This window comes from Berghia stephanieae, chromosome 9 (genome assembly GCF_034508935.2).
Source record: "Berghia stephanieae isolate SIO BIC M18660-M18661 chromosome 9, UCSD_Bste_1.3, whole genome shotgun sequence".
Classification (NCBI taxonomy): Eukaryota; Metazoa; Mollusca; class Gastropoda; order Nudibranchia; family Aeolidiidae; genus Berghia; species Berghia stephanieae.
In genome coordinates, this window is record NC_088368.1 from 15,027,359 (window position 1) to 15,042,358 (window position 15,000).

Genomic DNA, 15,000 nt, shown 5'->3' on the forward strand with positions numbered 1-15,000 from the left:
GAGAGAGAGAGAGAGAGAGATTCAATAATTCCAGACTATACGGTGACATCTGAGAGGAAACAAGACAGCGTGACAGGGATTTGAAGTGACTAGCTAAAGTACAATGACCAAAGTAGTTATTTATTTCAAAAGAGAGATGAGAGTACACAGGGCACATTCTGGAGAAAAAAAGAAGGCAATGATTTCTCGTACTTCTCCAGACTCTAAAAAAAACTATGGTACCCGGTGTTATCCCGCTTTTCCGTGGTGTTGACCGGACAATAACACTTTATATTACTCTTTGGATAAGACCTTAGCTTATCACAAAGTACTTTCGACCAGGTCTAACAGAACCAAGTACGAAATCACAGTTGATACTTTGACTAAAACTCCATCTCGCCGTTAAGTGTTGAAGAAATCCAAGTCGCTTCTCTGTGATTGCTTTCGTGGTGATAATGGTAAAATAAAAGATAAATGAAACATAATAAACCTTTATGTAGGGTATTTTTTCTCCACGGAATTGCCATGCTCATTGCGTGTCACCACGCACAATATTGCTTGACTTTGTAACAAAATTAAACCCGGTGGTACCTACACAGACTACTGTGTTATCTATGGGTACCTATCGCAAGTCTTGATATTCTAAACTCGAACGACGGTTCTGAGGAGGTCCTGATAGCTCAGTTCGTAGAGCACTCGTTTCAAACGCAAAAGGATTGAGATCGATCCCGGGTGAAGTCAAGATTTGTTTCAGACACCCTCGCCCCTGTCACATCAACAGTTATTGGGTAGCTGAATCTGTTCGATCTGACGGAAAGTCCTTTGCGATAGGCTAACGTCCAATCCAAAGGGTAATAAGCAATTGTTGTCTGTTTAACACTATAAGAACCGGGTTAACTTTCGGCTCCATGGGTCTAATGGATCTGATGGACTTAAACGCTTCTGAAGTGCTAAGATGAGTGGACTTGCTACCTACTGATAAAAAAGATGTCCCTACAGAACTGTTCAATTTAAACACCAGACTTTACCTAAATTTTCAGGGGGAAAAAAGCAATATTTGTCCCCAAAAATGTATCAACATTTGCTATAAAACTTGCCAGATCTGAACATTATCGGAACACTTCTGTATCAGCATTGGAGAAATGTAAGGCATGCAACAAAAGTTCTATTTATATAAATGGAAGCACCATCTTATAAGATTAACAAAGGATACATCAGGGTTTGTTGGGTTTTTTTTTTTTTTTTGTTGGGGGCGCGGGGGGGGGGGGGGGGGTTCGAAACCAAAAAAAAATATTATTACACCCCTTGAATCAAGAGAGAGAACAGTTGCTTTGTTCCTCTATGTACCCATAATTGCACGCTTGCATATTGGAACCGTAGCAACAAGAGGTACTTTTTTTTTTAGGCCTTCAACTTTCTTGACACATATTATTGCAGACAGCAAACTAAGGGAGATAATCGATAGTTATTTAGACGCGCAAGAATACAATCAAATGGATTGTCTATTAATGGACTTTTCTCTTTATCAAAGGTACCATTAAATAATCACACAATTTCTGAAATTATTCCAGAGTAATCTTTGCTGACTGTTATTTTTAAATGTAATGTGTAAATAAAATAATGTTTGAACTCATATTGGTTTTCGGCACTCGTTCTTGATAATATCACTCCTAAAGTCGTGCTATGATCTAGAACTCGATACCGAAAACGAAAACCAATACAAATTCAAAACTTGTTTGTCAAATATCTTTCAGAGCCACAATATGGCCAGTGACGCCAGATTATCCCAGTCTTAGTATCTTTATACGAACATTTGTAATTATTTTGCTAGGCGCTTTGAATGAGATGCTAGGCCATATCGGTAGGTACTTTCCACCACGTCTAACAGACTCGCCTACATAAATGCTGCTGGTTGAGCCAACACAGATAGGCACAACGATAATAAATAATTAGCGACCTAAGATTAGAAATGATCGGCATTTAAATCTACTTACAGCGAAGTGTTTATCCAAAGTCACGTATCGACAGAATATTCTGTAATCAGACAAGGAGAAGCAATCTCATTGGTCAACGGGTAGACTGAGAAGTCACACCCTCTTGTGGATTCCATATAAGGACATATGTGCTAGTACTAGAGTATTCGATCTACAATTTCATAATAATATTTTCTTATGTAAACGACAGACTGCCTGAAGTTGTGAACCGTAAAAGTGTTGGTACAGTATTAGACAAAATAGAACTATTAGTATTAGTTTCAGTCAGCGAATTTAATTAATGTCATTCTAGTAATTAATGTTTCGGGATTAATGTCCTTTAGCCATTATAACTAAATAATGAAATAATAATTAATTAAATTAATTAATTAATTAATTAATAACTAGATTAATAAACTTTTTAAAAATTATCCAAAACCAAAACAAAGCCAATAAAACAGACAAACAGAAACCAATGACTATTGTCTTTTAAGATATAGGTAGTGAACAATCACTTTAAAATATCAGTTTTAGACCCCGAAACACTCTATTTTACAATGCTTTTTATTCTTGTTATTGGAACTGTTATTAGTTATTCTCTTGTTTTGTTTTGTTTTTGTTTTTTGGGGGTTTTTTTGTTCTTTCTTTCCGTTATTATAATTATCTTGTTTTGTATTGCATTTGCTGATTACATGTAACCGGCTACTATTTTAATAAATATTTTATCTTCATTTCGATTTGATATCACTTGCAATATAATTAAGATTTAAAAAAACACCCCTCCCAATATTTAACAAAACAAACAAACAAAAATACAACAACAGCAAAAGCAACAAAAAAAACAAACACAAACAATCAAACTCGTGTCTATACATGTTTTTGTTGTTTTTAAAAAGCAAAACACAGTATTCATCAAAATAATATAATAAAATAATATCATCGAATAATTTTCAATTTATTCATTGTAGAGTTGGATTCGTGCCGTAACGACATTGCAACATTGACTTAATTTAACGTAAGTACGTGACGAGACAAAAAGTAATATTATCAGATTTTTTGTATTACTTACATCCCTTTCCAAAGAATAGCAAAGAATCATCACTCTCCATTCAACTACAGAGTGTGACTTTGTGGTCTTGTAGCAAGACACTCTCCTACGGACCGGAACTACCAGGGTTCGAATCTTGCTTAAAGCGCTCCAAAATTGAGGAAAGGCTCTTTACTCACATTCTCTCATTGAACTCAGGTGTAAACTGAGTACCTGGTCTTTAACAATTCTATCTCCTGCGAGAAACAAAAGAATTGTAATATCGCCTTGTCATGTCTTGACCTACATGTTAAGTGTCTGTTGCTGTTAGCAGAGGTGTGTGTGTTTCTCTGTGTGATTGTGTTTATAATGGTCCATAGTCCATTCGCTCTACTAAAAATCAAAACAAATTTTAAGATTAAGGTAGTAAATTTTTTTTTCATCTCCGGGTTCATTTCAACATGACACTGAATTTAGACGTTTGATCACAAATTACAATCATCAATTTATCTTTTCAGTTCATCTTAGCTCAATACAAGCACGATGCCTTCTTTGGACCAACTGATCACAACAGCGACTATCCCAGAACAGAAAATATTCGGCGGAATTTCGTTCCCGCTAGTCCTCTCGCCCAATGAAAAGGCCGAAAATAATTCTACTTTGACGTCAGCAGAGACAACATTTGACCTCATTCGTAATCTGAAGACCAAACTTGAGGACCAGTTGTTGCAACACGGTGCAATCCTCTTCAGAGGCTTTCCACTTCATGATGCCAATGACTTTCACGAGTTCATTGAGGCCTTTGACTGGGATCCCCTTCCTTACGTAGGAGGTGCTGCGCCTAGGACTAAAATTACTGAAAGAGTTTTTACCGCTAATGAGGTAAGTTACAAATAATATTCCCTTTTGTGACCGATCGCGTGAATTTAGTTTAATGTCGAAATGAACTTGATGAAGAAAATAAAGTGAAGATTCAAAATGATTATAACTGGGAAATGTTGGTATCTTGAAGAAATAAAAGTCACTCTTTTCAATAAAGGCATCACAATGGAATCCCGATAACGCCAACACCGACAGACCAGAAAGATTGGTTGACTTTAAGTAAAGTTGACTTTATCCATTATCAATGGAACACACTTATATAAAGCAGAGAATTGGGTCAAATAAGAGATGTTGACTTTAAACAGATGTTGACATTAAGAATGCTGACTTTATTCGGATTCTAAGGTATATCAACTCACTCTTCAATAAGCTAGGTTTAATAAATTGTAACTTACCGAACCAGCTAGTTACACCCTGTTATAAAACCGTTTTAAGACGATTGGTCAAATTAATTGTATTCATAGTGTTCTAGGTAGCCGAGATGTACCTACGTTGCCTCATCTCGTAAACAAAGTCACACGATGTGACGTGTTAAAATGGGTGACCTAATTGTAAATACCTCTAGTCCCAGTTGAATGAGACACTTTACAACAAACAAAAAAACACATACTTCCTACTCTATTCAGGTGTAAATGGCTACCCGACTATGGGTTATGACAGTTATTGTAAGTTTGCTAAGCACAAAAAGCACGCCTGATTGACAACTTGAACTCTAGAAAAAGAAATTTTGGAGTTATTTTCTTTCTCTTCCTCCTTTTCGTTATCAAACATTTTTACTATATCTATTTTTTTCTCAGGCCCCTCCTGACCAGCCAATTCCGTTCCACCATGAAATGGCCCAAGTTCCAACATTTCCCAGCAAACTGTTCTTCTTTTGCAATATAGCTCCTCCTGAAGGAGGTCAGACCCCTCTCGCACTGTCCAATGCTGTCTACAACTCCATGGTTGAACTGCATCCCAAATTTGTTAGGTAAGAAAACCAAGTTAATTGTTTCCTCCATTCCCTGCTTCTCCTTTCCCCCCTCCTTCTCATTACCCTCATTAACCACTTACTCCGTCTCCCTCTATTTCCTCTCTCTTGTATGGTTTGAGTGCCCAGAGTTAGTGCATGAGCGTGTGCTTAGGAGCTATATAGATAAAACATGACTGGTTGGATAGATGGATACATAAATAGACATATAAACATAGGCCGACATATTAATATGGATATATTATATAAAAGTGGCTATGACTGTAAACTAAACTATGAAGAAGAGACCATAACCACCCCAATGAAAAAACGTCAAAGAAAGCGAAATATATCATGGTTCAACCCACCCTACAGCAATAACGTCACAACCTCTATCGATAACAAATTCTTCAATCTACTACAATCCCTCCAGATAGATAGATAGATAGATAGATAGATAGATAGATAGATAGATAGATAGATAGATAGATAGATAGATAGATAGATAGATAGATAGATAGATGGATAGATAGATGGATCAAATCTGGATAGTCAGAACACCAACATTCTCGAAAGTTTATTTGGATTAATGAATCATTAATTTTTGTGTACAAAGAAAGATAAGAAAATACCATACCTCTAAGCATCATTTCACTTTTCCTATTTGGAATACAGTGAACTATATTATTGGGTGTTGTCTGGTGATTAATAGTAAAGATGGAAAGGTCTAAGAGATGCCCGGGTAGATATATTATCTCCAGAAATTTCTATATATCTTTGTGTCATCGGAGTGAAAGAATTCCAAAAGTCATTTTTTTTAAAAAGAGATTGTGTAGCTTTCTTCCGTGTAAATTTCCGTTATTGTGAATTTTTGTCTAATATCAGGGAGCTTGAAGAGAAGCAGGTGATCTACACACGGATACTGCACGACGGTGATGACCCAACGTCCCCCATTGGACGTGGGTGGCAAAGCACTTTCCAGACTGACGATCAGATAGAGGCTGAACGGAAGTGTTGTCAACAAGGGACGACATTCCATTGGCTGCCAGATGGCTGTCTACGTACGACTACTGCACCACTTCTGGCAGTTAGAGAAGATGGCAGAGCAGGAAAGAAGGTACATACAGCAGTAGATATAGTCAGTTAATTCAATTCACCACAACGAATGCCATGCTACGCGTGAAAAAAAGGTCTTTACGTGGCTTCAGAGCATTCCCCGAACAGGTCAAATTATTATTTTTTTTTAATTTCATAGGTCAATGTAACATATTTATTTAGATGCGCATTTTTTTCCAAAGAGATTTTACCTTTTTAAAAGCGATCTCTGGAAAATGTAGAGAATCAATTTTCTCAGCTCGCGTTCATATAATCTTCATTGTGATATTTAGAAGACGATATTTTTGTCACATATAATTCTGTTAACAATTTAAAGCCCTTGTCGTTTTTGTAAATTAAACCTTTTTGTTTTTTTGTTTTGTTTTGTTTTTGTTTTTTTTTTTTTGTTTTTTTGCGGAGTCGTCCCATGGTTAAATGGCCTTTGTATAGCCTGTCACATCTCAGTTGAGAAAGAAAGCGCAGAATTATGTGTGAGTACGTATGCTGAATATATTACATAACATAACCCACATAACGCGAACAAAATATAAATTAATGTATCTATCCGGCTCCTCGTCTACCAGATGTGGTTCAACTCCATCATTGCAGCATACAAGGGATGGAGAGATTCGAGGAACTCTCCAGAAAAAGCGGTGACATTTGCAGACGGCACACCCATGCCCTGTGACGTCATGGGTGATTTAGTGGTCATACTCAATGACCTTGCGGTGGATGTGACCTGGCGTCCTGGTGACGTCTTCCTCGTAGACAACCGGCAAGTTCTTCATGCTCGACGACCGTTCACCCCTCCTCGACAGATTTTAGCATCTCTTATAAAATAAATATGATACATTGAAAAAAATAAACAATAAAAAAATAAAAAAAAATAATATATATATTTATATATATATATATATATATATATATATATATATATATATATATATATATATATATATATATATATATATAATCCCATGCTTAATTTGGATTGAAAGACTTCAAACTACTTCTTTTGCATAAGCTGTTGTAAAAAAAGGAGATAAATGATATTTCAATATACAATCATCTTGCCAATATTCCATTCGACTTATGTATCTTCGGTCTTAGTTTCATCAACTGTATTCAAGTTTCCATGTAAATTCCACAATGAATTGATTCATTAGGAACAGATCTAAACCTCCTATTTAGAACTAAACGGACATTACAACACATATTTCCTTCCACCATTCGAACTAAATGTACATTATAAAGATACATACTTTCATCTTTGTTCCTATTAAAATACGAGTGAGATAGAAAGTGATATCTGGTCGATAGTTGTTTCAGGATGTTATATTCCATTAAATTTTCTCATTTTTGTATTCTCAGATGTTCTTATAGGTGAAATTAAGATGTTATAATAAAATTTTAAAACTGAAATAGTAATTCATTAACATCGGTCCAATATCATTCCTGATATCAGTCAAAAATTATATTATATTTTATATTTTGAATTGAGGATATTACGATATTATCAATCACTTGTCTTCCTTGTCATTGCATTCTAATAATAATGGAATTTTTTAAAAGTCCTGTTATTAATCCTAGAAGAGGGCAGTTTTTCTTTAGGGCCTATCTTGAGGAAATATCAAGACAATCTAGGAGTGATACCGAGCAGCACCGCAAAGGGAGGAACAGAGAATAAGTTTCTTGCCGAAGGGGAAAAAAAAACCCCATTGAAGGGCTCGGACTTGAGTTCTAACGGGGTAAATGCAATGCGGCGGTCGTCTTGTATTTAACTAGATTCTTCTTAAAATAAAAAAAAAAAATGCGCTTTATATAGCGCAATATCCACTAAGTGTGCTCAAAGCGGTTTACAAGGGGTACTTAACAGCAACATTTAACATGTAGTACGGGCCTGTTACGCGATATTACAATTTTTCGGACAAAGACAACGCTGTTAACGGCCAGGTACTCATTTTACACCTGAGTATGGTGAGAGAATGTGAGTAAAGAGCCTTTTCCAAGGACTCAACTATGCGCCGAGCGCGAGGCTCGAACCCAGGACCTTCCGATCCGATCCGAAAGCGAATGTCATACCACTAGACCACATAGCGGCTTAATGGGTTTTTTTTTCTATTTCGGTCTTGGATTTTACAATTGCATTCTGCTAATAGACACCACCGTACAGTTCTTAAAATGCGCGACTTTGTAGTAGTGAGGTAGGACTCTCGCTTCTTGCCTTTTACTCAATCGAAAAGTGAGTAGCCTACCTGTCACTGTCATGCGTTATAGAGTTGTCGATATCAAGAGTAACATAGCCTTACAGGCGTAGGCGTTAAGTACAGTTCTACATTGTAAGTGTTGCTGCTGACTTGGAACCCCAATAATATATATATCTATATATATATATATATATATATATATATATATATATATATATATATATATATAGTATATATAATATATAATGTTAAATTATGTTTAATTGAGAGGCAAAAGACATAGTTACTGAACTGACCAATATATATATATATATATATATATATATATATATATATATATATATATATATATATATATATATATATATTCTTCAGTTCAGAAACCATATCTTTTGCCCTCAATAAACATAATGTTAACGTAACCAAAGTCCCATACGTGTGATAATATATTAATTTATTTAGCATCTAAACCACACCAAACAACGCTTACTTATTTAAGGTCTGTGACCCAATTGTTAGGTTGTTGGTCCCACCATTGTTCTCAAACCAACGCAAAATACTGCTTATCACAGCAATGGACCAAGCCGATGATTGCGCCCGGTTATCAGACGTCTACCCGAATTAATACCATCTGTAGGCGGTTGGTCACATATAATTCGTTCCCATTTAATTTCATTCTTGTTAATTAATTCTCTCCTTGCCAGGATTTTCCCCGAAACTCCACACCCATCTAACACAATAAAAAAAATATCACTCAAATTCAATAGCAGTAGATTCTTGCGATAAATAATTTCTTTAGCAAAAACATGCTCTACAACACACTGTTCATTTTCTTAAAATTTTATGATGTACGAAAGAAATTTGAATAAGAAAAATCAAATGTTGGTTGTATCGTAACGAATGTGACGATTTTCCTATAGTTGGTAAGGAGAGGGTTAAAAGTTATTTCAAACTCTCAGATTCTCTTGTGCATATGCAGATTTAGGGAAGACATAATGTCTTTATCATTTTTGATAAAGATCTGAACAAGTGTGTATGAAAGGTGCCAGACAAAGCAACAAAGAAAAATAGAATAAAATAACCATCCCTAAAAATCAGTCGACATCGACTGGCGTTTTACTAAGTGAACCGTCGCTTGCACCAAACAACACATACGTTGAACACAAGAGGACGAGGACGAAGACATTAATTGAGTTGCTCCATTTTATTTTTTGAAAATATCAAATTAAAGAAATTAAGGAGCAGGCACCATTATAAAATAAAGATCTGAACAAGAGTTTATGAAAGGCGCCAGACAACTCAAGAAAGAAAAATAGATCTTTCAGATCTTTATCTTATACTGATGCCAGCTCCTTAATTGCTTTGATTTGATTTATTATTTAGCCTGTTGTTTCCTTGTCTTCGTTATGGTACACTAGAAATACTATTTCTTGCTTTGCGAAACGTTCTAAAGTCCTATTTCCCACCGTTTTATCTCTAAATCCACTTCTTGTGGTACAACACATTCCGACATAATACCGTTTTGAAACGGCGGGTCACAAATGGTTATTTAGAATATTTGCTAGGCGATAATGACCGGTCCTTTATTTTGTCACCTTGTTGCCAGATTCATTTGCGCGCACCCACACATATTATTACCGGACCGATTTTATCGTTGATGGGTCAGAAGATTTCTCTCGATCTCTATTGATTTCCACAACACAGTTAGTAGGTAGTATAATTTCTTAAATAGATGAGTCTGTTCGTAATAGCCTTTATTTCTCCGCAAATACTGCGGATTCTCCACTAGTAACCCAACAATCCTACAACTATGTGAATAACTATACTTACAGCAATAATAATAATAATAATAATAATAATAATAATAATAATAATAATAATAATAATAATAATAATAATAATAATAATAATAATAATAATAATAATAATAATAATAATAATAATAATAATAATACATCAACAAAAATAACTTGAAACTCGAATTGAATATGACCAGAAGGCTTCTTATAATATTTTGGGGTGAATGGAGTTTCAGAACTGGCAAGATAATATTATTGAAGAGTACCTTTATTCTAAATCTTATTGTTTTAATACACCTACATTCGATACAAACAATCGTGATCTTTGGTAGCAAATGTAGCTACGGGTTAAAATGGATTTTTCACTGTTACTGTTTTGCAGATTGAGAATTTAGGAGAGAGAGAGAGAGAGAGAGAGAGAGAGAGAGAGAGAGAGAGAGAGAGAGAGAGAGAGAGAGAGAGAGAGAGATTATTATTATTAGTTTTATCGATTGAGAGACTCTTCGAATTATACCAAAGTATAAGAAAAATGTTAGTCATTGTTATCCCAACAAACAAGTCAAAAGCATGGGTCATTTGAATAAAGAAAGCAATTTAACGGATCATTGGACGCATGCGGAGTCCTTCAACTCCCATTATGTCCATAACCACTTTGGTAGGTAATGATAATGGAAGGAAGGGACATTACTCGGAACAAGATCTCTGTGCTCGTCTGCAATAAATTTCTTAATAGATAATTAAAATAAAAAATGCTTTGAAACGTAAGATTTGCTTGCTCTTGTTGACTACAGCTTGAATTGAACGGATTCAGGTAAATTTAGTTTTATGTTGTTTGACAACAAAGATTTAAATATTTGCCCTAAATTGTAATTGATTGTTGAGGCCGAATATATTTGTCTGTCTCTAAGTCTAAGACTAAATTGGCCCTAAGCCTAAGCTAAGATTACTAAGGAAGAAGTCGAACGCTTTTGACACAAAACAAAACAATGGAAATAAAAATGAGAAATCGTGGTTTAAAATTGGTTTGAAAGATGTCAATTTATTTGGACACATAAAACTAATACAAGTTGAGCAGTTACACATATATTAATGATTGTTGTAATGAAAATGTTAGTGGCTATGGAATTTCTCCCTTTTTTTTTCAATCTGGTTGTAAATCAATTCTCTTTAGTCCAGTGTAAGTGTAAGCTTTATTCACATAGAGTCTATGATAGACGTCTAAGTAGTTTTGCACAGAAAACTGCCAAGTCTCGACCCATTGTTGACATAAATGCTCATACTCAATTCTCACATCAGTTTTGGATTTGGCCGGCTGATGGATGGGAATGGGATGGGATTGCCATTTGATGCCACTTCCCTAAGCGAGCGAAATTGGAAAACTTTAGTCATGTCCATAAAATCATCAAAACTATTCTATTTACCTTTAGAAACAGTTCTTCTTCTTCCTTTGATTGCCCACAATCAATTGGTTGATTATGGCAAATATGAAACTGCTTTCTAATCTCACTCTTTGTATTCCTTGTTTATAATCTTGTTAATATGCTCATCCTATATTAGGTCTTTTTTCTTGCTAACACCAAGATATTTTGCAACATTCACTGTCTCCAATGTATATCCATGTAAGTGGTATTCAGTTATCTTGGGTGTTTTTGATCTTGTTATGGGCATTGATTCGCACTTCGCTGGGTGGAACTTCATATCCCAGCTTTCTTCCCATATTTCTAGTTGACGCAGATCCGCTTGCAGTTTGTCATGACTGCTGAGTTAATATTTTAAAGTTTAGACCCGGGTGCTAACGACATTTCATTTCTCGAGAAATTACTGGTAAATAAAAGCTCAGGACCGCTATGATCGAGACTGAGACCAGTACTGGGAATTCCCATTATTTGTAATGAAAATCATCATCATAATATGAGTGATAAATAGAAAGGATTGATAATATTGTAGTTGATTAATTTATTTTTTTTGCTTGTTTGCTTTTTATTTTTTTTATTTTTTTTCATTGTTTTTTGTTCTTTTTTTTGGTGTTTTTTTATTTTTTGTTTTTTTGTTTTGTTTTTAATTTAGTTTTTTTTTAGAGTCAAGAAAAAGTATTTATTGTTAGTTTTATTTCGTAGTTTTAGTCGCACTATTCTGTTTACTTATAATTTACTTATTTTACTTTTTCTTTTCACTTCATTCATTCAATGCTATATGATGAATGGAAAAAAAAGTGGTGGGAGTGTCAGTGTGCGTTTTGGGTTATCATTCTTTTAGCCTACATACCACAACAAAAAATAATATAACCTCGGTCCTGTGGTGTCATCAATCACCACCTACACCTCTCTCTCCCCATCAACCATTTCAACCACAAGGCTAACAAGATATCTCACCACATACAATGTACGAGGCATACCAACGCCATGTTATCGATCTAGTACTGAGACTGAGTGCCGTTAAAAGTTACAGTCGCTCTCTTTGCTCTATATTTTCTTCTCCTTCCTCTTCATACAGTACCGATCATCCACTTCTCGATCTCGAGAATTTACCGGTAAGGCCAGTACCGCTATTATGGGTTCTGAGTCTCAAGACCACTCTGCACTTAAGTGCATCAGAACAACGAAAATGGTGCAAAATCTGGATAACACTAACACATACATTTGTTAAAACTTCGCTCTAAGTCCAAAACTATCAATGAGAGCCTTTAACCTATACATATTTGGAAAGAGGGAAAGTTAAATTTTAAGAACTATTAAATAGAATAGAATCTTGAAATTATGGGGTGTTTTGTGCTTGAGGTGTTGGTAAGCCATAATTTCACTTCATTTTTATATTTAAAAAAGGAAATTGACTTCAGAAAAGCCAAAGTGGCACATCTCATGTCATCAGTTTGAGAGCAAATCGCCAAACGAACATAAAGACGGAAAGAAATTATTTATACCAGTTGATTTTTTTAACTTAGTCGGGCTATGAGTAAGTTAGAAGAAGTTTCCTCCTGACTTACATCATTTTATTAGCAAATTCCATCTTCAAAACAGCTTCTTTTGCCAAAAATTCGCTTCTACGTCAATTGGAATAGTCAAAACAAGACATTTTTTAGTGAGAAAGTTGCCTGTCATTTTCAATGATAAACAACTCTGAAAAGAAAAATAACCCAAGACAGAGGACAAATTCTTCCGCATCGCAGTCAGCCTACAGTGGAAGGATTCATAAACATCACAGTCAAGTGGTTAAAATAAATTTAAGTCCAAAATAGTGAATTTTTTTTTCTCCTCGCACTTCTTTTATGATTACATTATCAACATTCTACTCATTGTCAGCCAACTAGTTTTGCTAGCCCACAATTGCTTCAAATTCACTGTGAAATATTATATCTGGAGATTAGTCTTGATTCACAATATGACAATACTTTGAAATTGACATTAGCTTTAACAAGTTGATAGGCATTAATAGTGACTCAAGAGTAATTTACCAAGCATAACCAACCACATTGTTCCTCATTGTTTCAAATATTCAACTATTACTATTTTTTATAGTTTTTAGCACTTGCCATATTATGTGAATTGGTAGTTAGTTTTATAATGTATTATTTTATTGAGAAAATAAATTGGGAATTATTCTGCTGTGCAGCATTCAGTATTCTATCCACAGCCACCTCCAGAAACGTTTTTTTTATCTAACTATTGCAGAAGGGCAACCCTGGCTCAGCTATGTTTGTATGTAAAATGTATTTCGCGTTGGAGAAAATATATGAAATATTTTACAACCTTTAAATAAATTCAAAGATACATCAAAAAATAGATATCCGTTTTAAAAATCCTTCAATGAATTATACTGTTTTGTGTTTTATATCCAGACATGTCCAGGATGTCAAGTGAACAAAGTGAGCGTTCATCACGTTCAGGACAGCAACAAGTTGTACCTAGAGAACAGGTTATTATCCTTTCTATCATAATGAAATCATACCTAGCTGAGATCAAAATTATTATATTTTGCTTCATTTTCTAGGATGATAACGTTTTTGTTGATTCTTAGAAATATCATAGAATCTCATACATCGCCCAAGATGTTTTTAATACTATGTACTCCTCTGACTTTTCTCTTGCTGTTAAACTCTCTCGAACAAATTTGTTTGATTTTTTATAATGAGGGTGAACTTGAGAGAGTTAATAGATGTTTGTTTTATGTTCCTCTTATTTTTGATTAAAAAGTAATTATTATCATCATCATCATTATTATTATTATTATTATTATTATTATTATTATTATTATTATTATTATTATTATTATTATTATTATTATTATTATTATTATTATTATTATTATTATTATTATCAGTATTATTATTATTATTATTATTATTATTATTATTATTATTATTATTATTATTATTATTATTATTATTATTATTATTATTGGCAGTCGACTGATATAGAATGAAAGTTAATCACAAAAATACAAAGTGCAATGTAATGTAATAAGCACATAGACAATAAATTTACGATGGTGATTTATAATTAGATGGAAAGAAAAAAAAAATAGCTGAAAAATGTCATTTTAAAAAAAAAACAAAAAACAAGACACAATACATTTAAGGTACAATAAAAACATTTTTCTTGGTTCATATGTTGGTAATTGCTCACAAATGAATTTTTTTATTAATGTGTATATTGACAGGGAGATGGAGCACCCGTAATGTCCACTACACCTTCATCAACTGGTCCCAGGAATGATGAAAACGATGCAGCAACCTCTTCATGTGATCAACATGATAAACCTTTCTCAATGATTGTTGAGGTTGACTTTATGCAATTACTGTTGACTGCTACAGCACTTCTCACTAGAACTTGGCGACTAGGGTACCCAAGGGCTGTTGTGTATGTTTAATTTTTCTCTGGTCTTATTTAATTCCCCCTCCCCCCTCCCCCCTCTCCCCTCAAAAAAAGAAACAAATTCTTAAGATTTATGATTACATTATTTTAAAGATCTATTTGAATTAATTAGAATGGTTTTTTGTTGTTTTTTTTTTTTGTTTTTTTTTGTTGTTTTTTTTACTGGCTTGAGTTAATATATCATTCTAACAATAATAGAAGACCAGACAAAGATCATA

At 34.1% G+C, this 15,000-nt stretch overlaps 2 protein-coding genes across 3 annotated transcripts in view; both read left to right on the plus strand.

Annotated features, from left to right (window-relative positions):
• Positions 1-2,130: 2,130 nt before the first annotated feature.
• Positions 2,131-6,791, plus strand: LOC144979760 (uncharacterized). 2 transcript variants are annotated; one of them, XM_078926794.1, is made up of 6 exons: positions 2,131-2,195; positions 2,921-2,967; positions 3,498-3,861; positions 4,659-4,831; positions 5,696-5,927; positions 6,490-6,791. In XM_078926794.1, the coding sequence occupies exons 3-6, from the start codon at positions 3,523-3,525 to the stop codon at positions 6,745-6,747; spliced, it is 1,002 nt and encodes a 333-aa protein (XP_078782920.1). In that variant the 5' UTR covers positions 2,131-2,195; positions 2,921-2,967; positions 3,498-3,522; the 3' UTR covers positions 6,748-6,791. The 2 variants fall into 2 exon arrangements, with proteins under 2 accessions (XP_078782920.1, XP_078782921.1); XM_078926795.1 differs by having other exon boundaries at positions 2,131-2,191.
• A 3,763-nt stretch (positions 6,792-10,554) lies between these two features.
• Positions 10,555-15,000, plus strand: part of LOC144979753 (protein O-mannosyl-transferase 1-like) — a 26,096-nt gene continuing 21,650 nt past the window's right edge. Inside the window, exons 1-3 of the mRNA XM_078926743.1 lie at positions 10,555-10,722; positions 13,747-13,823; positions 14,568-14,767. Of these exons, the coding sequence (XP_078782869.1) occupies positions 13,749-13,823; positions 14,568-14,767 (275 nt within the window). The 5' untranslated portion in view covers positions 10,555-10,722; positions 13,747-13,748. The remainder of the gene's footprint in view (positions 10,723-13,746; positions 13,824-14,567; positions 14,768-15,000) is intronic.